The following is a 26505-nucleotide window of genomic DNA, read 5'->3' on the forward strand; positions in this document are numbered from 1 at the left end:
ATCAGCGATTATTTTTTTAATTTAATATTGTGACTGCAACATTACGGTGGACACGTCTGAAATTTCTGACATTTTTGGGACCATTGTCATTTATACAGCTATCAGTGCTATACAAATGCCTGTTGCCTCCTGTGTAAATAACACTGGCAGTGAAGGAGTTAACCACTAGGGGTGGGGAGGGGTAAAGTGTGCGGTGTTTTTTTTTTTTATTTTTTTTATTTTTTTTTTTACTGTTGGGGGGGCATGGCTTAGCATGTGACGTCACTGATCGTCTTTCCCTATAACGAGGAACAGACGATTGGTGACAGACTCACTAGGAAGCACGAGGAGAGTTTTGTTTACACTTACCTCTCCTCGTTCTTCAGCTCTGTGACCCGATCGCGGGACACCAGCGGCCACGATCACGGAGCTCAGGACCGGGTTGCGAGCACGACTCATGGCTGGGCACTTAAATGTAGATGTGCAGGAGGCGGTCCTTAAGCGGTTAATGACTATGGTAGGGGGCAACTCCATATTAATGGTCATGGGGGGGGGGGGAAACAACTCCACATTAGTGGTCATGGTGGGGGCAACTCCACATTAGTGGTCATGGCGGGGGGGATAATTCCACATTAATGACCATGGTAAGGGGCAGCTCCATATTATTGACCATGATGGGGTGGGGGGTGTTTAACTCCACCTTAATGACCATGGTGGGGGGGGGCAACTCCACCTTAATGACCATGGTGGGGGGGGGGCAACTCCACATTAACCACTTGAGACCCGCACTACATCTATTGACGTCATGGGGTTTCGGTGGTTATATCTAAATGATGCCTGAGGCAACAGACATCATTCAGATATTGCCGTTCCCTACACCATAAGAACGATCATAGCGGCTGTTCCGCGGCTTGATCGTTCTTACGGGCGGCGGGAGGGGACCGACTCACCGTTTCCATTGGTGAGTCGGTCACAGGATCCGCCGGCCCCAGCAAGTAATCATAGAGATTTCCGGCGGACTAGATTGCCCCCAGAGTCTCTATGATCGTTCGGAGGCTGGGCGCGATGTTATGACGTCACGCCCGGCCTCGGTATTCAAATTAACGGCGCCGATCTGGCTAGGAAGCCAGGATCGTTTTTTTTTTTTTTTTATTTTTTTTTTCTTCCCAGCCTAGAGGTGAGATATGGGGTCTTATTGACCCCATATTTCACTGTAAATAGGTCCGATCGTGCCATATTCCTATTACAAGGGATGTTTACATTCCTTGTAATAGGAATAAAAGTCATCAATTTTTTTTAATTTATTTTATTTTTTAAGTGTAAAACTAAAAAAATTAAAATAAAATTAACAATAAAAAAAATGTAAAGCGCCCCTGTCCCCGCACACAGAAGCGAACGCATACGTAAGTCCCGCCCACATATGAAAACGGTGTTCAAACCACACATGTGAGGTATCGCCGCGAATGTTAGAGCGAGAGCAATAATTCTAGCCCTAGACATCCTCTGTAACCCAAAATATGTAACCAGTAAAAAAATTTAAAGCGTCGCCTATGGGGATTTTTAAATACCAAAGTTTGGCGCCATTCCACGAGCGCGTGCAATTTTGAAGCGTGACATGTTGGGTATCTATTTACTCGGCGTATCCCCTTTCACATTATGCAAAAAAATTGGGCTAACTTTTTTTTTTTTTTTTTTTTAAGCATGAAACAGTTTTTTTTCTGGAAAAATTGCTGCGCAAATACCGTGCGAGATAAAAAGTTGCAATGACCGCCATTGTATTCTCAAGGGTCTTTGCTAAAAAAACATCTATAATGTTTGGGGGTTCTATGTAATTTTCTAGCAAAAAAATTAGGAATTTTACATGTAGGAGAGAAATGTCAGAATTGGCCTGGGTCCGAAGTGGTTAATGACCATGGGGGGGCGCAATTCCACATTCATGACCGTGGTAAGGGGCAACTCCACTTTAATGACCATGTTGGGGGGGCAATTCCACATTAATGACCATGGGGGTGGAGGTTGTCAGCTGCTGTCAGAGCTCACAGGGAATGGTGATGTCACTCCTTCCACCCTGTAAACATTTTCAGGCCTGGTGATTGGCCGTAGGGCCCGAGTACTGCACTGAACGTGCTCCCCCAGGCCTGGAATCACCGGGTACCTTCAACAGACGGATGAAGAATGGGATGGAGCTGTACAATGGATTAGAATAGAATTGGGGGGGCCATGAATGAACAAGGCGTCATTGGTCTCTAAGTAGAAGGACTGACTCTGCGTACTGCAGAGCAATTGGAAATGTCCGCCATCCCCCAGAAGGTTCCATCTTTGGTTGTCATATAAGAGGGAGTATCAGTTGTGTTTTTGGGGGTTTTATTCGTTTTTGTTTTTTATTACAATTCACTGAAATTACTTTGCAGAGATCTGTTTTTACTTTTATATGAATGAATCTATTTCTATTAATCAGCATCAAAGCATCGAATCCTCCATTGTAAAGATCGTTCTGTGATAGGAGAACATTCTGAGGACACAATATGAGATCTGAACTGACAACTTTGTTTTTGTCGCTTTCATATACACTTAACAGAACAACAATGTCCAATTTAAAGGATACAGAAAATACAATGTAACCAGCAATAGGTCAGAGACAAAAAATACAATGTAACCAGCAATAGGTCAGAGAAAACATATAATGTAACCAGCAATGGAAGAGATATAAGAAATACAATGTAACCAGCAATAGGTCAGATATAACACATACAATGTAACCAGCAATGGATCAGATACTGTATAAGAAATACAATGTAACCAGCAATGGAAGAGATATAACAGTTACAATGTAGCTAGCAATGGAATGGATACAACACCTACATTGGTAATTAGTTCTGGTGTCTCGGAGCTCCTCTTTCCTTCTCCAGCTTGTCCAGAATGTCCCCATACAGATCCGTCATCTATGGAGGGGACCGCCATTTATCAGTTAGTCAGATATAAACACAAAGCGAGGCTTTTAGACAACAACCCAACATTTAATTTTATTTACAATTTCTACACAATTCTGAGATCACATAAGAAGACATGGAAGGGATCTGCCCCAGTGAGTTGTGTCACTGCACACCAATCAAACTTTATACACACACACACACACACACGGCACTTTATTAGGTACACTTGTTTCATTGCTCGGTAACACAAATCACTAATCAGCCAATCACATGGCAGCAGCTCAATGCATTTAGGCATCTAGATGTGGTGAAGACGACTTGCTGATGTTCAAACCGAGCATCAGAATGGGGAAGAAAAGGGGATCTGGGTGACTTTGAAGGTGGCATGGTTGTTGGTGGCAGATGGGCCGGTCTGAGGATTTCTGGGATTTTCACACACAACCATCTCTCGGGATTACAGAGAATGGTGGGAAAAAGAAAATATCCAGTGAGCGGCAGTTGTGTGGAGGAATATGAATGTATACATATGAATTTATTCATATTGGAGCAGCGCTATCACATAGTTTGTATTACTAATTTGTTTTGGATGTGGGAACACATTTGGTTATAGCAGCAGCCATACACTTTTATCATCACTAGGTGGCAGTGCACAACTACTACATTCATATTGGACCCCTTTTATTAGGTCCCCCTTGCTAGTAGCAGATTGGACCCCCTTTATTAGGTCCATCTTGCTAGTACTGGATTGGACCCCCTTCATTAGGTCCCCCTTGATAGTAACGGGTTAGACCCCCTTCATTAGGTCCACCTTGCTAGTAGCGGATTGCACCCCCTTTATTAGGTCCCCCTTGATAGTAACGGGTTGGACTCCCTTTATTAGGTCCCCCTTTATTGGGTCCACCTTGCTAGTAGCGGATTGGACCCCCGTTATTGGGTCCACCTTGCTAGTAGCGGATTGGACCCCCTTTATTAGGTCCCCCTTGCTAGTAGCGGGTTGGGCCCCCTTTATTAGGTCCCCCTTGCTAGTAGCAGGTTGGACCCCCTTTATTAGATCCCCCTTGCTAGTAGCAGGTTGGACCCCCTTTATTAGATCCCCCTTGCTAGTAGCAGGTTGGACCCCCTTTATTAGATCCCCCTTGCTAGTAGCAGGTTGGACTCCCTTTATTAGATCCCCCTTCCTAGTAGCGAGTTGGACCCCCTTTATTAGGTCCACCTTGCTAGTTGCTCATCCGGAGGAAAATCAGCCATGCAGTCTATGAGAACATTCTCCCCCCCCCCCCCGGTACCTATAACGGTTATATAAAGGGCCCCTATATAGTGTACAATATATCTTGCATTATATTTACAGGAATCTGCCACAAAGTGTCCCAGAGAAGTGTACCAAATCCTGAGATGATGGCTCCCAATCAGCAGCTTCTATTTAGAGCAAAACCCGCAGCACACACTTCACACAATGCCGCTGGTTTGGGAAGAACTCATTATTATTCTATTTTCCAGAATATTTATTGAACCCCCAAGAAGTTCTCTGTGTTACAGTTACCAGGTTTTGTGACAGGACACAGCTGTGCCAGAAGGGCTCAGTGTCACCTGGGGGGGTTCTCTCTAGTGTTGACACCCCCCCCGACAGTCTTTTTTTTTTTTTTTAACCATGTGTCCGAGTTTCAGTCTACCTTGAAAGCCGGACACATTATTCAGAAAGGAATCTGGCTCAGAACAGGGCCGGACAGGAGGGTGAGGTGGCGCTATTCTCTTTGGAGTGCCCAAAAGGTGTCCTGGGTCTGTTATAATCCTATAGTAAGGGAAATAGTAAAAAAAAAAAAAAAAAAAAAAAAAATTAAAACATCACTTTAAAATATGTAGAAAATAGATACATAACCAACTTGGGCGGCACAGTGGTGTAGTGGTTAGCACTCTCACCTAGCAGTAAGAAGGGTCGCTGGTTTAAATCTCAACCACGACACTACCTGCCTGGAGTTTGCATGTTCTCCCTGTGCTTGCGTGGGTTTCCTCCGGGTACTCCGGTTTCCGCTCACAATCCAAAGACATACAGGTAGGTTAATTGGTTTCTGTCCAAAATTGGCCCTAGTATATGAATGGGGATCTTGGATTGTGGGCTCGTTGAGGGTAGGGACTGATGTGAGTATGCAATGTACAGGGATAGGCACAATTTTAGACACTCACTCAGGTTGAACTGGATGGACTCATCCCTATTAACCACTTGAGGACCGCCGTATTGCCATTGTACGTCAGCACAATGGCACAGGCAGGCATAATCACGTACATCTACGTGATTGCCTTCCAGCGGGTGGGGGGTCCGATCGGACCCCCTCCCGCTGGTTACGGCGGTCCGATTCGGTCCAGGAGCGCTCCGTGATGAGGGGATGGCCGTTGGTTTTCGGCCACCCCCTCTGGATCGCTCCTGGCCAATGAGAAGCTTCCTCCGCTGTGTATTGTTTACACAGGTAGGAGGAAGTGATGTCATTCTCCTCGGGGCGGTCTTTTTGACCGGTGTAGTGTCACAGTTTGCTGCCTATCACAGGATGGTGCGGAAGTGACGTTGTTGCGTACTGCGCATGCGCGATGCGTTCCAAACGCTCGCGCCGTGCGTTCCAACATAGTTTCGGCAATACAGTTCAGCGAAACCATCACATAATGTTACGGAAGTGATGTTACACACAACACAAACACGGGCCACGTTGTTGCGTACTGCGCATGCGCGATGCGTTCCAAACACTTGCGCCGTGCGTTCCAACATAGTTTCGGCAATACAGTTCAGCGTAACCATCACATAATGTTACGGAAGTGTTCGTTACAACACTAATACTTCCCTTGTTACCTAGTAGGTTTTGCATTGCTGGGACTTGTAGTGCCTATCCTGAGCTACATGCTTCAATGTTCAGTGTCCTCATCCCTATCCCCATGCTTCAATGTTCAGTGTCCATCCTTATCCCCGTGCTTCAATGTTCAGTGTCCTCATCCTTATCCCCGAGCTTCAATGTTCAGTGTCCATCCTTATCCCCGTGCTTCAATGTTCAGTGTCCTCATCCCTATCCGCGAGCTTCAATGTTCAGTGTCCTCATCCTTATCCCCCTGCTTCAATGTTCAGGGTCCTCATCCTTATCCCCGAGCTTCAATGTTCAGTGTCCTCATCCCTATCCCCCTGCTTCAATGTTCAGTGTCCTCATCCCTATCCGCGAGCTTCAATGTTCAGTGTCCTCATCCTTATCCCCCTGCTTCGATGAGGACACTGAACATCGAAGCATGAGGATAAGGATGAGGACACTGAACATTGAAGCTTGCGGATAGGGATGAGGACACTGAACATTGAAGCACAGGGATAAGGATGGACACTGAACATTGAAGCTCGGGGATAGGGATGAGGACACTGAACATTGAAGCAGGGGGATAGGGATGAGGACACTGAACATTGAAGCTCGGGGATAAGGATGAGGACACTGAACATTGAAGCAGGGGGATAGGGATGAGGACACTGAACATTGAAGCTCGGGGATAAGGATGAGGACACTGAACATTGAAGCAGGGGGATAGGGATGAGGACACTGAACATTGAAGCTCGGGCATAAGGATGAGGACACTGAACATTGAAGCTCGGGGATAGGGATGAGGACACTGAACATTGAAGCTCGGGGATAGGGATGAGGACACTGAACATTGAAGCATGGGGATAGGGATGAGGACACTGAACATTGAAGCATGTAGCTCAGGATAGGCACTACAAGTCCCAGCAATGCAAAACCTACTAGGTAACAAGGGAAGTATTAGTGTTGTAACGAACGGCCCAGTGTTTGTGTTGTGTGTAACTTCACTTCCGTAACATTATGTGATGGTTTCGCTGAACTGTATTGCCGAAACTATGTTGGAACGCACGGCGCAAGTGTTTGGAACGCATCGCGCATGCGCAGTACGCAACAACGTGGCCCGTGTTTGTGTTGTGTGTAACATCACTTCCGTAACATTATGTGATGGTTTCGCTGAACTGTATTGCCGAAACTATGTTGGAACGCACGGCGCGAGCGTTTGGAACGCATCGCGCATGCGCAGTACGCAACAACGTCACTTCCGCACCATCCTGTGATAGGCAGCAAACTGTGACACTACACCGGACTACGAGGAGAACAGTAAAAGTAAGTGTGCACCAACACTACACTGACATGTAGGTACACACAGGCACACAAACCCCCCCCCGATCCCCCCCCCGATCGCCCCCCGATCCCCCCCCTGCCCCCCCTCCCCCCCCAGTCACAGTGTCACTGATTGCATTGATCATTTCTTTACTGATCAATGCATTCAGTGTCAGTTGTGACAGTAAAAACTGTCAGGACAGTTAGTGTTAGGTCCAGGGTAGCCCCCTATCACCCCCCAATAAAGATTTAACCCCCTGATTGCCCCTAGAGTTAACCCTTTCACCCCCTTTTGCCAGTGTCACTAAGCGATCATTTTTCTGATCGCTGCATGTGTCGCTAGGTAGCTAGTTATTTTTTTAGGTTCACCGCCAGGTTTTTATATCGCTAGGTACCCCGATATACTACCCAATAATGTTTTTAACCCCCTGATTGCCGCTAGTTAACCCTTTCACCCCCTTTTGCCAGTGTCACTAAGCGATCGTTTTTCTGATCGCTGCATTAGTGTCGCTACAGTCGCTAGGTAGCTAGTTATTTTTTTAGGTTCACCGCCAGGTTTTTATAGCGCTAGGTACCCCGATATACTACCCAATAATGGTTTTAACCCCCTGATTTCCGCTAGTTAACCCTTTCACCCCCTTTTGCCAGTGTCACTAAGCGATAATTTTTCTGAACGCTGCATCAGTGTCGCTAGTGTCGCTAGGTAGCTAGTTATTTTTTTAGGTTCACCGCCAGGTTTTTATAGCGCTAGGTACCCCGATATACTACCCAATAATGGTTTTAACCCCCTGATTGCTGCTAGTTAACCCTTTCACCCCCTTTCACCAGCGATCACAGTATAAGTGTCACTGGTGACGCTGGTTAGCCAGTTAGTTATTTAGGTTCCCCGTCAGGTTTTTATATAGCGCCAGGGACCCCCATATACTACCTAATAAAAATTTGAACCACCTGATTGCCCCTAGTTAACCCTTTCACCACTAATCACCGTATAAGTGTTACGGGTGACTCTGGTTAGTTTGTTTTTTATAGCATTTTATATTCAAATCCGGAAGGCAGTGCTTGGTTTTCGGGGTCCCGTACGTGGCTAGGCTCCCAAAAAGTCCCCCACATGTGGTATCCCCGTACTCGGGAGAAGCAGCAGAATTTATTTTGGGGTGTAATTTGACTTCTGCCCATAGCATGTGTGAGCAATATATCATTTAGTGACAACTTTGTGCAAAAAAAAAAAAGTTTGTAATATTCCCGCAACTTTTGGCAAAATATAAAATATTCCATGGACTCAACATGCCTCTCAGTAAATAGCTTGGGGTGTCTACTTTCCAAAATGGGGTCATTTGGGGGGTTTTGTGCTATTTTGGCATTTTATGGCCTTCGAAACTGTGATAGGTAGTGAGGAGTTAAATCAAAAATTTGCACCCTTAGAAATCCTGAAGGTGGTGATTGGTTTTCGGGGTGCCGTGCGCGACTAGACTCCCAAAAAGTCCCACACATGTGGTATCCCCGTACTCGGGAGAAGCAGCAGAATGTATTTTGGGGTGCAATTCCACATATAACCATGGCATGTGTGAGCAATATATCATTTAGTGACAACTTTTTGTAAAAAAAATTTTTTTTTTTTTTTTTTGTCATTATTCAATCCCTTAGGACAAAAAAAATAAATATTCAATGGGCTCAACATACCCATCAGCAATTTCCTTGGGGTGTCTACTTTCCAAAATGGGGTCATTTGGGGGGGATTTGTACTGCCCTGCCATTTTAGCACCTCAAGAAAAGAGATCGGCAGTCATAAATTAAAAGCTGTGTAAATTCCAGAAAATGTACTCTAGTTTGTAGACGCTATAACTTTTGCGCAAACCAAAAAATATACGCTTATTGACATTTTTTTTACTAAAGACATGTGGCTGAATAAATTTTGCCCTCAATGTATGACTAAAATTTAGTTTATTCGATTTTTCTTATAACAAAAAGAAGAAAATATATTTTTTTTCAAAATTTTCGCTCTTTTTCCATTTATATCGCAAAAAAAAAAAAAAAATCGCAGAGGCAATCAAATACCATCAAAAGAAAGCTCTATTTGTGGGAAGAAAAGGACGCAAATTTCGTTTGGGTGCAATATTGCATGACCGCGCAATTACCAGTTAAAGCAGCGCAGTGCGAAATTGCAAAAAGACCTCTGGTCCTTAAGGTATTTATTGGTCCGAGGCTGAAGTGGTTAAGGGGTGGGGGATCCCAGAGCCAATTGCAATCTGTAGAAAAAAAAAAAAATCAACCGAAGTAGCAAAGTTAGAAAGGGCGGCTCCAAAAGGAAACACATTTTTCAGTCTTGAAACCTGGACACATGATTCAAAACCAGGACTGTCCGGGTGAATCCCAGACAGGTGGCGACCCTAGGTCTAAATCATTTTCTAACAAGGTATGTATGTATGTATGTATGTAGGGGCAAAGTGTCGGAATTGGCTCGTGTGGAAAGTAGTTAAAAGTAAAGGTCCCTCTAAGACTTCCCCTGTCCACAGGGTGACAACGCTGCTGGGAAATTTCTCAGCAGAGCCAGCAGCGTTGTCACCCTATTACAGGGAGTGGGAAAAAAAAAAAAAAAAGGAAGAAATCTACAGGCAGGATCAACGAGACTGATAAAAAAAAAAAAAAAAAAAAAAAAAAAAAAGGGAGAGGATATACCTTGCTTTCATAGCTCCCCTTCAGAGACCCCAGGTGGTTGAGGAGTCTCATGGCCAGAGCACACCAGCGGCTGGTATCTGGGAGTTTCTTGAAGCTGTACTGGAGAATGCCATGGTTCCACGCCCGGGTCATCAGCCACAAGATCTCAGTCTCCGGATAGTCCTTCTGAACACAAAGGTCACACATCAATGGTCTGGCTAATGTTTTTTTAGGCTTGCAAATTATTTAAAATCTTGCAGATGAATATTGTGCATTCTCATTTGGAGCCAGCGGGTGGAGCTGTTGTCTTATTTTAGCACTCTAGGTTTGTTATGCAAATATTAAAATAAAGCAATGAGCCTAGAGCAGTGCTGGTCAACTGCTTTGATATTGGGGGGGGGGCTGAAGTGTGGCCCTTGACATCAACAAAGGGCCACACATAATATTTAGTGAATGTAATGCTACAAAGGCTGTGAATGAAGACAAGCAATGGGAGGTGGTCGGAGACTATTAGCAGACCTCCCAACCGTCCTCCATTCCTCTGGGTGAGTTCTGCAGGGATGAACAAGGGGGCGACAGGTCACAATGCCCTCCCTCCATTACCTACCCTCCCATGTGTGAAGGGCAGCAATATGTATGGTGGCAGTGTTTACAAAGAGGAGTACAATATGTAAGGGGGGAGAGAATATACAGGGAACAGGGTGGGGGCAATGTGTACGGGAGCAGAATAAGTGTGCAGAGGTAACAAATGTGTACAATGAATTAAATTTGCCCTAAGCCCCAGTTGTTTCTAATCAGAATCTATAGCCATGTCCAATATTTAATAAAATTTCACCACGCCCACTTTTTGGTGAAGCGCGCTATGCATACAGCGGGTCAGACCCCTTCTATAGCGCCCCTCATTCTCACGTTTCGGAGATGGGAGGTGTGTATTAGTATAGCTATATTATTATTAGGACAGATGACATCACAATGTATAGTGCCACTCACCGCGCTGGTGATGATACAGAGGGCCTCCTGGTAGTAGTTCCAGGCCTCCTCCTGCTCTCCGTCCTCCAGCTTCACCAGTCTCTCCGGTAAGCTCAGCTTCACCAGGCTATGCAGACACTTACTGAGAGCAAGAAAACAAAGCACACCTTTATATCTCCGATAGAACGTCATCCATTACATGATATCTGGCTTATTACATTGTACTATGCCTAGCAGATAACGCTTTATTATATTATATTATTAGGCAGCCAGCAAATACTCCCCCATTGTCACCTTCCCAAAGACTACAGGCCAGAAAAATATATTGCATTATTTGGCTGTAGTGTTCTGAGGAAATGCTGCTTCCTGCCTGCAGCGGACTGATGACATCATGTCAGACTAGGCAAAAATCACTGCGGGAGGGGAGACTAAGCAAAATGCTGCTTTCTGCCTGCAGCAGACTTATGATATTATGTCAGGCTAGGCAAAAATCATTGGGGGGGGGGGGGGGGAGACTAAGGAAAATGCTGCTTCTTGCCTGCAGCAGACTGATGACGTCATGCCAGGCTAGGCAAAGTGGGGGGGGGGGGGGGGGTGAAGATGAAATGCTTTCTCCTGCCTGCAGCAGAACATCATGTCAGACTAGGCAAAAATCACTGGGGGAGGGGAGACTAAGGAACATGCTGATTCTTGCCTGCAGCAGACTGATGACATCATGTCAGGCTAGACAAAGTGTGTGTGTGTGTGTGTGTGTGTGTGTGTGTGTGTGTGTGTGTGTGTGTGTGTGTGTGTGTGTGTGTGTGTGTGTGTGTGTGTGTGTGTGTGTGTGTGTAGATGAAATGCTTTCTCCTGTCTAAAGCAGATTTATGACATCATGTCAGACTAGGCAATGTCACTGACTGCTGGAGCTCATTGACAGATGTTTATTGATAAAAAGCGGAGCTTTTCCCACATATACACAGACAGGGCTGACAGTCCTGACAGTAGGGGTACAGGCAGTAGTCATGTAGCAGACCCCATCGGGTGAGCTCGGGTTGCCCCCCCCTGCTGCTGACTACAAATATTAGTACAGTCAGTCCTAGTGACTGTGTGACTGACTGCGAGCCCCATAATTATGAATAGTAACCCTGTATATGTATATATATATATACACACAGTGTTCGATAGGTATTGTGGAATAGCACCTGAGTCTGGACACATCCGGGGGGTCCTCCTTCTTTAGCACTGATAAGGTTCCCTGTAAGGCTTTCTTGCAGATGGATGGATAGTATGCGGGGGATTCCATGGACAAGGCTTTGGGTGGGAATATTAATACAAAAACACAATTATTCCAGGAACTGACATATCACAATGTATATAATGTGATTAAACGCACAGCGGTGATGTGTGGACGTACATTGTGGGCAAGGTTTTGGATCCTCTGTCAGGTAGGTACTATGTAGATGTTGGTCATAGGTAAGAATACACCGGCAGGCTGTAATGTGACCAGTCAGCTTATAATGGATGTGAAGCAAAAACATTATATTTCTAGTAGGAAATAGGATATAAATGTTGTAAAGTGTTCTTTTCTTTTTTAAGCTAATCAAGAGCTTTCCCCCGACTTCCTGTGTCTTCATGGAGACACAGGGATACCCTGGGGACATGGAGGAGCCCAGAGGGGCACTGAGGGCATAGGGATACATTGGAGACATGGAGGAGCCCAGAGAGGTGCTGAGGGCACAGGGATACAAGGGAGACATGGAGGAGCCCAGAGGGGCGCTGAGGGCATAGGGGTGCACTGGAGACATGGAGGAGTCCAGAGAGGCACTGAGGGCATAGGGATACACTGGAGACATGGAGGAGCCCAGAGGTGTGCTGAGGGAACAGGGATACACTGGAGACATGGAGGAGTCCAGAGGGGTGCTGAGGGCACAGGGATACACTGTTGACATGGAGGAGATCAGAGCGGTGCTGAGGGCACAGGAATACAAGGGAGACATGGAGGAGTCCAGAGAGGCACTGAGGGCACAGGGATGCACTGGAGACATGGAGGAGTCCAGAGGTGGCGTGCACAGGGGTACACTGGAGAAATGTAGAAGTCCCGAGGGGTGCTGAGGGCACAGGGATGCACTGGAGACATGGAGGAGTCCAGAGCGGCGCTGAGGGCACAGGGATGCACTGGAGACATGGAAGAGCCCAGAGGGTGCCGAGGGCACAGGGATGCACTGGAGACATGGAGGAGTCCAGAGGTGTGCTGAGGGCACAGAGATACACTGGAGACATGGAGGAGTCCAGAGGGTGCTGAGGGCACAGGGATGCACTGGAGACATGGAGGAGCTCAGAGGGGCACTGACGGCACAGAGGTGCACTAGAGACATGGAGGAGCCCAGAGGGGTGCTGAGGGCACAGGGATACACTGGAGACATGGAGGAGTCCAGAGGGGCGCTGAGGGCACAGGGATACACTGGAGACATGGAGGAGCCCAGAGGGGCACAGCGATAGACTGGAGACATGGAGGAGTCCAGAGGGGCGCTGAGGGCACAGGGATGCACTGGAGATGTGGAGGAGCCCAGAGGGGCATAGGGATGCACTGGAGTCATGGAGGAGTCCAGAGGGGCACTGAGGGCACAGGGATGCACTGGAGACATGGAAGAGCCCAGAGGGGCACAGGGATGCACTGGAGACATGGAAGAGCCCAGAGGGGCACAGGGATGCACTGGAGACATGGAAGAGCCCAGAGGGGCACAGGGATGCACTAGAGACATGGAGGAGTCCAGAGGGGCACTGAGGGCACATGGATACACTGGAGATGTGGAGGAGATCAGAGGGGTGCTGAGGGCACAGGGATGCACTGGAGACATGGAGGAGTCCAGAGGGGTGCTGAGGGCACAGGGATACACTGTTGACATGGAGGAGATCAGAGCGGTGCTGAGGGCACAGGAATACAAGGGAGACATGGAGGAGTCCAGAGAGGCACTGAGGGCACAGGGATGCACTGGAGACATGGAGGAGTCCAGAGGTGGCGTGCACAGGGGTACACTGGAGAAATGTAGAAGTCCCGAGGGGTGCTGAGGGCACAGGGATGCACTGGAGACATGGAGGAGTCCAGAGCGGCGCTGAGGGCACAGGGATGCACTGGAGACATGGAAGAGCCCAGAGGGTGCCGAGGGCACAGGGATGCACTGGAGACATGGAGGAGTCCAGAGGTGTGCTGAGGGCACAGAGATACACTGGAGACATGGAGGAGTCCAGAGGGTGCTGAGGGCACAGGGATGCACTGGAGACATGGAGGAGCTCAGAGGGGCACTGACGGCACAGAGGTGCACTAGAGACATGGAGGAGCCCAGAGGGGTGCTGAGGGCACAGGGATACACTGGAGACATGGAGGAGTCCAGAGGGGCGCTGAGGGCACAGGGATACACTGGAGACATGGAGGAGCCCAGAGGGGCACAGCGATAGACTGGAGACATGGAGGAGTCCAGAGGGGTGCTGAGGGCACAGGGATGCACTGGAGACGTGGAGGAGCCCAGAGGGGCATAGGGATGCACTGGAGTCGTGGAGGAGTCCAGAGGGGCACTGAGGGCACAGGGATGCACTGGAGACATGGAAGAGCCCAGAGGGGCACAGGGATGCACTGGAGACATGGAAGAGCCCAGAGGGGCACAGGGATGCACTGGAGACATGGAAGAGCCCAGAGGGGCACAGGGATGCACTAGAGACATGGAGGAGTCCAGAGGGGCACTGAGGGCACATGGATACACTGGAGATGTGGAGGAGATCAGAGGGGTGCTGAGGGCACAGGGATGCACTGGAGACATGGAGGAGTCCAGAGCGGCGCTGAGGGCACAGGGATACCCTGGAGACATGGAGGAGTCCAGAGCGGCGCTGAGGGCACAGGGATACACTGGAGACATGGAGGAGTCCAGAGGGGCGCTGAGGGCACAGGGATACACTGGAGACATGGAGGAGTCCAGAGGGGCGCTGAGGGCACAGGGATATACTGGAGACATGAAGGAGCCCAGAGGGGCACTGAGGGCACAGCGATAGACTGGAGACATGGAGGAGTCCAGAGGGGCGCTGAGGGCACAGGGATGCACTGGAGACGTGGAGGAGCCCAGAGGGGCATAGGGATGCACTGGAGTCGTGGAGGAATCCAGAGGGGCACTGAGGGCACAGGGATGCACTGGAGACATGGAGGAGCCCAGAGGGGCACAGGGATGCACTGGAGACATGGAAGAGCCCAGAGGGGCACTGAGGGCACATGGATACACTGGAGATGTGGAGGAGATCAGAGGGGTGCTGAAGGCACAGGGATGCACTGGAGATATGGAGGAGCCCAGAGGGTGCTGAGGGCACAGGGATGCACTGGAGACATGGAGGAGCCCAGAGGGTGCTGAGGGCACAGGGATGCACTGGAGACATGGAGAAGTCCCAAGGGTGCTGAGGGCACAGGGATACATTGGAGACATTGAGGAGCCCAGAGATGTGCTAAGGGCACAGGGACACACTGGAGACATGGAGGAGTCCAGAGGGGTGCTGAGGGCACAGGGATACAAGGGAGACATGGAGGAGCCCAGAGGGGCGCTGAGGGCATAGGGATGCACTGGAGACATGGGAGGAGTTCAGAGAGGCACAGGGATGCACTGGAGACATGGAGAAGTCCCGAGGGGTGCACTGGAGACATGGAGGAGCCCAGAGGTGTGCTGAGGGCACAGGGATACACTGGAGACATGGAGGAGTCTGGAGGGGTGCTGAGGGCACAGGGATACACTGGAGACATGGAGGAGTCTGGAGGGGTGCTGAGGGCACAGGAATACACTGGAGACGTGGAGGAGTCCAGGGGGGGCCGAGGGCACAGGGATACACTGTTGACATGAAGGAGATCAGAGGGGTGCTGAGGGCACAGGGATACAAGGGAGACATGGAGGAGTCCAGAGAGGCACTGAGGGCACAGGGATGCACTGGAGACATAGAGGGGTGCTGAGGGCACAGGGATGCACTGGAGACATGGAGGAGGTCAGAGCGGCGCTGGGGGCACAGGGATGCACTGGAGACGTGGAGGAGTCCAGAGGGGCACCGAGGGCACAGGGATACACTGGAGATGTGGAGGAGATCAGAGGGGTGCTGAGGGCACAAGGATGCGCTGGAGACATGAAGGAGCCCAAAGAGACACTGAGGGCTGAAGGGTGTACTGAAGACAGGCTGGGAACACAGGGGTGCACTGGTGACACTGAGTTGTGCTGGGGTACAGCTGAGAGATGTAGTTCATTTTGACGCAGGACCTACTGTATGTCGGAACAGATGTGAAACGCCACACAGGACCCTCCCCCCTGGCACCTGGACTGGGGAAGATTTATGGTTTGTGATGTCATTGGTGATTGTGAATTTTTTTTTTATGTCATAGAAATTTCTATGAGGGGAAAAGGGTGCAGTCTGGGAAAAAATGGGGGATCCCTGAGTTTGGTGTTAGCGCAGTAGATATTCTGCCACTTACATGCAATGGATTCCAGTATTTTGGCGTCGAGGTTGGGCAGCCCCCACACATACTCCAGCACACTCCCCAGCGCCGGATCATTCAGCTTGGCTCTGGCTTCAAACTCATAGAGGACTAGGAGGGTCTCAGAGTTGTCACTGGAGAATTCCCCTGTGAAGGAGATACAACTCAACTCCCGGGAAAGAGATCAAAGTCACCAATCAATGCAGCTCTGTAATCAATAATGTATATCACAGCAATGCAAGCAATGTGTGTCCCTGGATGTGACTTTGTATAACCCCTTTTACAGTCCCCTGTACAGTAGAGAGCAGACTGGGAGATGGAGTCGAAGGCCTGGGAGCCAATCAAGTATGCAGCATGCAAATATGCTGATTAGAAATATGCTGATAAAGATAAGGTGCCAGTGGATGACCTCATCACTCTGTAGCTGCTCTTTTCCTGACCAATAAGCTAGCTTGTAGCGGAGAGAGGACATCAATGTATTCCATAACCTTAAAGTATAACCAAAGGCAAAACTTTTTTTAGTTTTGGATGGAGTGGAGAGGGATTAGAACCCCTGTCAGGTTTTTATTGCTGTCTGTGCCCCCCCCCCCCCCCAAGTTAGGGAGATTCCCCCCTCTCTATTTCTCCTGTTTACCATTATAAATCAAAAGTGAAAGTAAAAGGAAATTCCAAATTTTGGGTTGTCCACAGAAAACTAATACAGTGGAAATCTTTCAGTGGCGACACTAGTTCTGGCGAGCTGGGGGGTCCCCACAAAATTCACTTAATTTGCAGGGATTTCCTCCCACTTCCTGTTTGGCTATGGGACAGGAAGTGAAGGGAAATCTCTGCAATGGGACAAAGATGGTGAAAAAAAATCTAACAGGGTTATAACCCTCCTGTACTCTATCCAAAAAAATAAAAAATAAAAAAAATAAAAGAAGTTTTGCCTATAGTTCTATTTTACGAAAGTGTTGTGCACCACTCACTACATCATCTGCTGAGAAGGGAAAGCTGAGCTGCTGAGAAGGGAAAGAAGGGAGAGCTGAGCTGCTGAGAAGAGAAAGCAGGGAGAGCTGAGCTGCTGAGAAGAGAAAGCAGGGAGAGCTGAGCTGCTGCGAAGGGAAAGCAGGGAGAGCTGAGCTGCTGCGAAGGGAAAGCAGGGAGAGCTGAGCTGCTGCGAAGGGAAAGCAGGGAGAGCTGAGCTGCAGAGAAGGGAAAGCAGGGAGAGCCGAGCTGCAGAGAAGGGAAAGCAGGGAGAGCCGAGCTGCAGAGAAGGGAAAGCAGGGAGAGCCGAGCTGCAGAGAAGGGAAAGCAGGGAGAGCCGAGCTGCAGAGAAGGGAAAGCAGGGAGAACCGAGCTGCTGAGAAGGGAAAGCAGGGAGGGCTGAGCTGCCGAGAAGAGAAAGCTGAGTTGCTGAGGAGGAGCTAAGCTGCCTAAAGTAAAGTTTAAGGATGAATTTCTCCACAGTGCCTGCAGATACAAAGGTCAGTGAGGGTTTAGAATTTATGTAAATACTTGAGCATCTATAGCCTGAGCATTGGTTCACTGTAAAGTAAATGTCCACTCATGAATATTTTAGCTTATTTTTTTTTAATGGGAACTTTTACTTCTGGGAAACATACAGGACATTTTCATATAACAATTTACAAACAGGATATACCTGTAGACTTCATATTATTCCATATCTCCCAACATAAGGTAATGCTTTCCAATGAATGGGCGAGGAACTTCACCTGTACAGAGAAGACAATAATGAAATTTCATCACTTTACTAATACAGGGCTGAAAAAATTGCTTAATTAAATTGAAATGACAGATATCCTATAGCAGCCTTATATTACAAGAATGTAATAGCAATGGAATACCAAATATTAAACATGTCATTATCATGTTGATGAGGAACTAGGGATGGCAGATGTAAGTAGATTACATTTCAGCTTCAGGTTATATCCAGCTAAAACTTTTTTTTCTTTTAGTTTTGAATGGAGATTAGGATCCCTGACCAGATTTTCTGCTATTCAGCGCTCTATTAGAGAGATTTCCCCTCACTTCCTGTTCTGCTGACAGCCGTTTCACCAGACAGGAAGTGAGGGAAAATCTCCAACCGGGACCCGGACAGCAATAAAAATCTGACAGGTGTCTCAAGATTCCTCTAATCTACTTAAGGAAAAAAAAAAATGTATTTCTGTGTGCAGATTTTCCCTTACTTCCTGTCTGGTAGAAATGTTGTCTACGGGACAGGAAGTGGGGGCAATCTCCCGTACAGAGCTCTGAATAGCAGGAAGAACCCAACATGTGCTCTAATCCTTCTTCACTCTACCACAAAAAAAAAATGAAATGGAAAAAAAAAAAAAGAATTTGGTTGGACATATTGACTGTTTCACCTATTATACTATGCCCAGGATTGATACAACATACATTTCCTTTATCATTTCAGAAGAGATTTCTATTGTGTGGTAACATTAGGTGTTATGTTGTCTGAAGATGTCATTTATATTTTTGTTTCCTTATGTTAGTATTTGTGTCTGTTTTATAACATGGTGACTGTCAGACATGTACATTTTGTTTCGTTCCGAATCGAAATTCGGACGAATTTTCATTATTCGGACATTCGGATGCATCCGAATTACCGAATTGCAATGCTAACGATTCAACCGAATTCGGACGCAATTCAATTCAAATTAGAAAAATGACATTTTGCGACCCGAATTTGGGGCCACATATCTCGGGGCCACTTGTAGCTAGAAACCCCAAATTTGGTATGCAAACACACGCACTACAACATCTCCAAATTTGGGGTTTCTAGCTCCAAGTGACCCCAAGTTACAGGCCCCAAATTCGGGTCACAAAAGGTCAAGCACTTTTCTGCAGCAGAGAATGATATTTTGCGACCCGACTTTGGGGCCACGTATCTCGGGGTCACTTGGTGCTAGGGGATTTTGTAGTGCTAGTTCTACTGTGTTTGCATACCAAATTTGGGGTTCCTAGCTACAAGTGGCCCCGAGATACGTGGCCCCAAATTTGGGTCGCAAAATGTCATTCTCTTCTGCAGAAAAGTACTTGACATATTGTCCATATCTCGGGGTCACTTGGACAATCCACAACTTGGTCATGTGGCACTCGTGGCAGGTCACATGGACTCGTGGCCGGTCACGTGGCACTGGTGGCAGGTGTCATGGCAAGTGGACAATACACAACTTGTGGCAGGTGATGTGGCAAGTGGACAATACACAACTTGTGGCAGGTGACGTGGCAAGTGGACAATGACATATAGCATATGTACTTGCTTTGTGATCGACATCCGTGACTTCTATAATCAGGCATGCTGACAACTTCATTGATGTGATAAATATAAATGAAATAAGATGTGTGTGTTTTTTTGCACTGGTACACTGCAAGTATGAGAAGTTGATGTGATAGATGTATATAAGTAAGTAACTAACCATCTTCCAAAATTTCTAATTCAAATAGAAAAAATATATAATTTAATAGAATAAAATAGAAAGAATATACAACCATCTTCTGAAATTCAAATTTCAAATAGAATACATTTGAATTTCGAATAGTATGAATTCAAATTTTTAAATTAATTCATTTTAAATTTGGATAGAAAAGATTATAATAAAATAGAAGATAGACTAGAAAAACGATAGAACAGAACAGAACAGAATAGATTATATTTTATTCTGTTCTATTCTATTGTTTTTCTAGTCTATTCTTTTATATTCTATTAAAATCTTTAATATTAAAATCGAAATCATTATATACTAAATTAGATTTTCGGAAGGTGGTTTTATAATTATATATATATATATATATATATATATATATATATATATATATATATATATATATATATATATATATATATATTTCTTTCCGACATTCGAATTTCGTATAGAATGAATTCGAATTTGAATAGAAAAGATTAGAATAGAAATAGAGAATAGACTAGAAAAACAATAGAACAGAATAGAATATATTATATTTTATTCTATCCTGTATATTCTTTCTATTTTATTCTATTAAATTATATTTTTTTCTAATCTTTTCTATTTGAATTAGAAATTTTGGAAGATGGTTAGTTACTTACTTATATACATCTGTCACATCAACTTCTCATACTTGCAGTGTACCAGTGCAAAAAAACACACACATCTTATTTCATTTATATTTATGGTATCAATGAAGTTGTCAGCATGCCTGATGGAAGAAGTCACGGATGTCGATCACAAGGCAAGTACATATGCTGTATGTCATTGTCCACTTGCCACAAGTTGTGTATTGTGTTTGTCCACTTGCCACAAGTTGTGTATTGTCCATTTGCCATGACACCTGCCACGAGACGTGCCACGAGTGCCATGTGACCGGCCACATGACTTGACACAAGTGCCATGTGACCAGCCCACAAGTGCCACGTGACCAAGTTGTGGATTGTCCACTTGTCGTGTCACCTGCCACCAAGTGACCCCAGATATGGGCAATATACCAAGTACTTTTCTGCAGCAGAATTACATTTTGTGACCTGACTTTGGGGCCACATATCTCAGGGTCAGTTATAGCTAGAAACACAAAATTTTGTATGCAAACACAATAGAACCTAGCACTACAACATTTGGGGTTTCTAGCACCAAGTGACACCGAGATACATGGCCCTAAAGTTGGGTCGCAAAATATTTTCGAATCTGGTTGAAATAGTTTCGAATGCAGTTGAAATAATTTCAAATCATGTTGAAATAATTTTGAATCCGGTAGAAATATTTTCGAATTTGGTTGAAATATTCTTGAATGCGACCGATTTTTCGAATTTGGTATAAAATGAAACGAAATCGGAAAACGAATTTAACGAATATAACTAAACTAAATTAATTAATTAATTAAAACGAAACAAATTTTTTCCTTTTGCACATGTCTAGCGACTGTGCCGGCTCTGGTTTGTATGTTTGTACAAGCATCCTTTTGAGGGATCCGGTTGGTTCTCGGCGGTGTATGGCTCTATGCTGCTATAGACTGTCACTTATTTCCATGAGAGTCCGGAGATGGTGAGAATGAATATGCTACGAGAAAGCAAAGTTCTTCCATGTATAGCGAGTGCAGCGCGGGAAAAAGTACACCATACTCACATTTACTTTACATATACCCAAGGGGGGGGGGGGGAGATTAATGATCGTCTCCCCTGCAGATTGTGTACATTTTGCCCACTTACAAATGAAGGGTCTATAATTGTTATCATAGATGTATTTTATATGATAGAGACAGAATATCAACCAAAAATCCAGAAAGACACACATTATAAAAATGTTATAAATGGAGTAAAATGAGTATTTGATCCCCTACCAACCAACAATAATTCTGCCCCCACAGACTGGCTACAGTAGGTGCTCATGTAGTACACAGATTAGTCCTGTCAATGGAAGAAAATCCCCCTAACAACATCTTGTTATGTGTATAAAAGACACCTGTCCACAGAATCTCTTCCTTCCATTCAATCCTCACCATCATGGGGAAGACCAAAGGGCTGTCAGAGGACGTCAGGGACAAGATTGTAGACCTGCACAAGGCTGGAATGGGCTACAAGACCATCAGCAAGAAGCTTGGTGAGAAGGAGACAACTGATGGAGCGATTATTCACAAATGGAAGAAATACAAAATAACCATCAACTGCCCTCGGTCTGGAGCTCCATGCAAGATTTCTCCTCATGGGATGAGGATGGTCATGAGAAAAGTGAGGGATCAGCCCAGAACTACACGGGAGGAGCTTGTGAAGGTTCTCAAGGCAGTTGGGACCACAGTCACCAAACAATCCATTGGTGACACAATACACCACCATGGATTGGAATCCAGCAGCACCCACAAGGTCCTCCTCCTCAGGAAGACGCATGGACAGGTCCATCTGAAGTCTACTAATGAACATCTAAATGATTCAGAGAAGGATTGGGAGAAAGGTCTGTGGTCAGATGAGACCAAAATTCAGCTCTTTGCCATTACCTCGACTGGCCGTGTTTGGCAGAAAAAAAATGCTGACTATGACCCTAAGAACACCATCCCTACAGTCACACACCAAGGTGGAAACATGATGATTTGGGGCTGTTTCTCCGATAAAGGTACAGACCAACTTTGCCGCATTGAGGGGGCCAATGGCGGGGCCATGTATTTGTACAATCTTGGATGAGAACCTTCTTCCCTCATCCAGAACACTGAAGATGGGTCGTTGATGGGTCTTCCAGCATGACAATGACTCAGAACACACGGGCAAGGCAACAAAGGAGTGGCTCAAGAAGAAGCACATTAAAAAATTCTGACTGTGACCCTAAGAACACCATCCCTACAGTCACACACCGAGGTGGAAACATGATGCTTTGGGGCCATTTCTCTGATAAAGGTACAGTCCGACTTTGCCGCATTGAGGGGCCATTGGACGGCACCATGTATTGTAAAATCTTGGATGAGAACCTTCTTCCCTCATCCAGAACACTGAAGATGGGTCATGGATGGGTCTTCCAGTATGACAATAACCCAAAACATACCGAGGCAACAAAGGAGTGGCTCAAGAAGAAGAACATTAAGGTCATGGAGTGGCCTAGCCAGTCTCCAGACCTTAATTAGGGTTGCCACCTGTCCAGGATTCACCCGAACAGTTCGGGTTTTGGATCAGGTTTCCAGGTTTCAGACTGCCTGAAACCCGGACACATTATCAGACCAGACTGTGGCTCCCCAAGTAACTGGGTACCACAACCGCAGAGTTTATAGGCATGTGCACACCCTAATCACCAGAGATTCCAACCGCCAACAGGGCTGGCTGCAGTTGTCTAAGAAAAGTGTGTGTGACACTCTCTTTCACACTGCCCAGAGCCAGCACAGCCCCCCACCTAATTGTGTGATGACAGCGAATTCATTTTTCGCTATTTCCACGCTAACCTTCCTCCCCACCAATCAGGAGGCAGGGTGTCAGACATGCTTTCTGATTGGACAAAGCACCGGGCAACCCTTTAGGAAGAGGAGCAGAGTGGAGGTTGCCGTTTGGTCAGTGCTTAGTTAAGTCCCCTCGGCTCTTTCAGAGCCGTGCGCGCGCGGGGGGGGTCTATTTCTACCAGAGCTGTGATGCGCGATGCACATGGGGGGTGCAGCCAGGCCCGCAAACCCCACAAGTGGGGGGGGGGGGTCAGATGGGCACAGGGGCCGTGTTTGATGGGCTCAGTGGCTGCATATGATGGGCTCAGTGGCTGCGTTTGATGGGCACAAGTGGCTGCATATGATGAGCACAAGTGGCTGCATATGATGAGCACAAGTGGCTGCATATGATGGGCACAAGTGGCTGCATATGATGGGCACAAGTGGCTGCATATGATGGGCACAAGTGGCTGCGTTTGATGGGCACAAGTGGCTGCATTTGATGGGCACAAGTGGCTGCGTTTGATGGGCACAAGTGGCTGCATATGATGGGCACAGTGACTGCATATGATGGGCACAGTGACTGCGTTTTATGGGCACAGTGGCTGCATATGATGGGCACAGTGAGGCTGCAATTGATGGGGGGGGGGCAGTATTTTACATTTGTTTGAGCCCCCCCCCCAAAAAAAAATTTTTGAGCACCAGCTGCCACTGCTTAAATCTTAAATTTTCCTGGTTCCTCCCTGCCCCCCTCATCAACATGCTTATGACATTTGTAAGTAAAACCTTTCCATTTTCATGACCTTATTTTAGAGAAATAAAAAAAAAAAAAAAATGGAAAAAAATATATACCGCACTAGACAAACTTTCCAACCAATTGGTAACCTAATCTATTGCTAAATCTACCAACTGGCCAAAAAACCTTTTAAACAGGCAGCAGCTCTGGTGGGATACACACACAGATACAGAAAACAATTTTTAAGAGCTGCGCCAACTGATTAAAAAAATTGTAAACAAGGAATTTATATATGAAATAAATTAAATAATATCCATAATAATTATTCGTTGTTTACAAATAACAGCAATATTGTCATAAAAATTATATCGCTGAACCAAATAAGATTATATAAAAAATAAAGTCGACAAAAAAATCCTGGTTATCGCACCACCGTGACTTCATATGAAAATAGCAGCGTGGAGAAATAAAGGTCAATAATCCAGACTGAAACACCCCGGTTTCTTCATATATACTGTACAAAGTGGAAACATGCCCGACCACCAGAGTGATATTGCACTTACCAGATGGAAAAACGTAGTGAGCATATAGACACAACACTCAGTGGCCTGAAGTGTGTTCTCATCAGCTGGATCTGGGCCTTGTAATGAAATGATACACAAATACTCCCCAAATCAAGAGCTCTGTATTTGCTCAAAAGGAAAGGAGACTGCCCATAGTGTAAAACTGTTTAACCATTTTAATAAAAGAAGAAAATAACGCACTTAGAAGCAATCGATACGATTATTGTTTGTGTTTACAAAAGTAGCAAAGCCGGCCGGCAATTTGCGAAAGCCCTTCCTCCCTCGTTCAGCGTGGTAGCGTCACCATGTGCCTTTCCAGACGCGTTTCATCATAGATGACGTTGTCAATGGGGAACGGGCGACGCAGCGACGCACCACCATTTATACACCAGGCCTCATTCTGAGATGCTCAAGTCTGGCTCACAATGCCATCTAAGTATGGGCATTGTTTCCCTTATCAGCAATTGAATACTATAATATATGGACTAAAGTAGGAAACCTTTATAGAAAGACCGCACCATTCATCCATTGAACTCCAACCCATTAAAAATGTATATATAAAATTACAATTTTATACAGATAAATAAAAGAAAAAAGAAAAAAAAGAAAGAAAAAAAAAAATATATATATATATATCCAGACGCGTTTCATCATAGATGACGTTGTCAATGGGGAACGGGCGACGCAGCGACGCACCACCATTTATACACCAGGCCTCATTCTGAGATGCTCAAGTCTGGCTCACAATGCCATCTAAGTATGGGCATTGTTTCCCTTATCAGCAATTGAATACTATAATATATGGACTAAAGTAGGAAACCTTTATAGAAAGACCGCACCATTCATCCATTGAACTCCAACCCATTAAAAATGTATATATAAAATTACAATTTTATACAGATAAATAAAAGAAAAAAGAAAAAAAAGAAAGAAAAAAAAAAAAATATATATATATATATATATATATATATATATATATATATATATATATATATAAATAAATAAAATAAAACCCTAGCATCAATATGTCTCAATGGAAAGAACCCTCTTTGTCATATAGGAAAAACCATGACGTGATAAGGTGATCACCAGAAAAAGCCAATATTTCATAAATGGTAATTACTATTATCCAAAACAATCTTAAATTATAAACAATAATTTATTTATATATAACAAATAGGGATGAGCCGAACACCCCCCTGTTCGGTTCGCACCAGAACCTGCGAACAGACCTAAAAACTTTGTGTGAACTTTAGAACCCTATTAAAGTCTATGGGACTCGAACGTTCACAATCTAAAGTGCTCATTTTAAAGGGTAATATGCAAGTTACTGTCCTAAAAAGTGTTTGGGGACCTGGGTCCTGCCCCAGGGGACATGGATCAATGCAAAAAAAAAAGTTTTAAAAAACTGCCGTTTTTTCAGGAGCAGTGATTTTAATAATGATTAAAGTGAAACAATAAAAGTGTAATATTCCTTTAAATTTCGTAGCTGGGGGGTATCTATAGTATGCCTGTGAAGGGGCGCATGTTTCTGGTGCTTAGAACTGTCCCTGCACAAAGTGTCATTTGTGCAGGAAAAAAAGTATTTTAAAATCACTTGCGGCTAAATTGTCGGCTCCCCGTAATACAGAGAACACTCAATGAGTGTTCTCTGTATTAGCCGACAATTCATTCATTCATTCATTGATAAAAAAAAAAAAAAAAAGCGTGGGGGTTCCCCTAAATTCAATTACCAGGCCCTTCAGGTCTGACATGGATATTAAGGGGAACCCCGTATCAAATTTAAAAAACAAAATTGACGTGGGGGTCCCCCTAAAAATCCATACCAGACCCTTTATCCGAGCACGCAACCTGGCAGGCCGCAGGAAAAGAGGGGGGGGGGCGAGAGAGCGGCCCGCCCTCCCTCCTGAACCATACCCCAGGCCACATACCCTCAGTTCCCCAGTGACGTGTGGGTGACCCCGCCCCCTCTGATGTAACGCAGGTTTCCGTTACATCAGAGGGGGCGGGGTCACCCACACGTCACTGGGGAACCCCTGGCTCCCTTCACCAGCGTCAGAGGGGGCGGGGTCAGGTGACGGGTGGCCCCGCCCTCCTAATATAAGAAACATCAGCGCTGGGATCTCCGCAGTGTCTCCGCACTGGAGACAGAAGATGGATGTATGGACAGCGCTGGACT

General features: G+C 45.9%; 1 protein-coding gene across 2 annotated transcripts in view; it reads right to left on the minus strand.

The window, feature by feature from the left end:
- LOC143966767 (testis-expressed protein 11-like) overlaps window positions 1-26505 on the minus strand; it is a 67141-nt gene that overhangs the window by 34368 nt on the left and 6268 nt on the right. The window contains exons 3-8 of one of the 2 annotated variants that reach the window (XM_077474351.1): window positions 17797-17869; window positions 16152-16301; window positions 11863-11971; window positions 10700-10820; window positions 9731-9895; window positions 2842-2921 (exon numbers count right to left, since the gene is read on the minus strand). In XM_077474351.1, coding sequence (XP_077330477.1) covers window positions 2850-2921; window positions 9731-9895; window positions 10700-10820; window positions 11863-11971; window positions 16152-16301; window positions 17797-17869 — 690 coding nt within the window. In that variant the 3' untranslated portion in view covers window positions 2842-2849. Of the gene's footprint in view, window positions 1-2326; window positions 2922-9730; window positions 9896-10699; window positions 10821-11862; window positions 11972-16151; window positions 16302-17796; window positions 17870-26505 lie in introns of those variants that run through there. The other variant, XM_077474350.1, reaches the window with a different exon arrangement.

This window comes from Lithobates pipiens, unplaced genomic scaffold, assembly GCF_037356315.1.
Source record: "Lithobates pipiens isolate NorthernLeopardFrog02 unplaced genomic scaffold, aLitPip1_a1.2 Scaffold_1, whole genome shotgun sequence".
Lineage (NCBI taxonomy): Eukaryota > Metazoa > Chordata > Amphibia > Anura > Ranidae > Lithobates > Lithobates pipiens.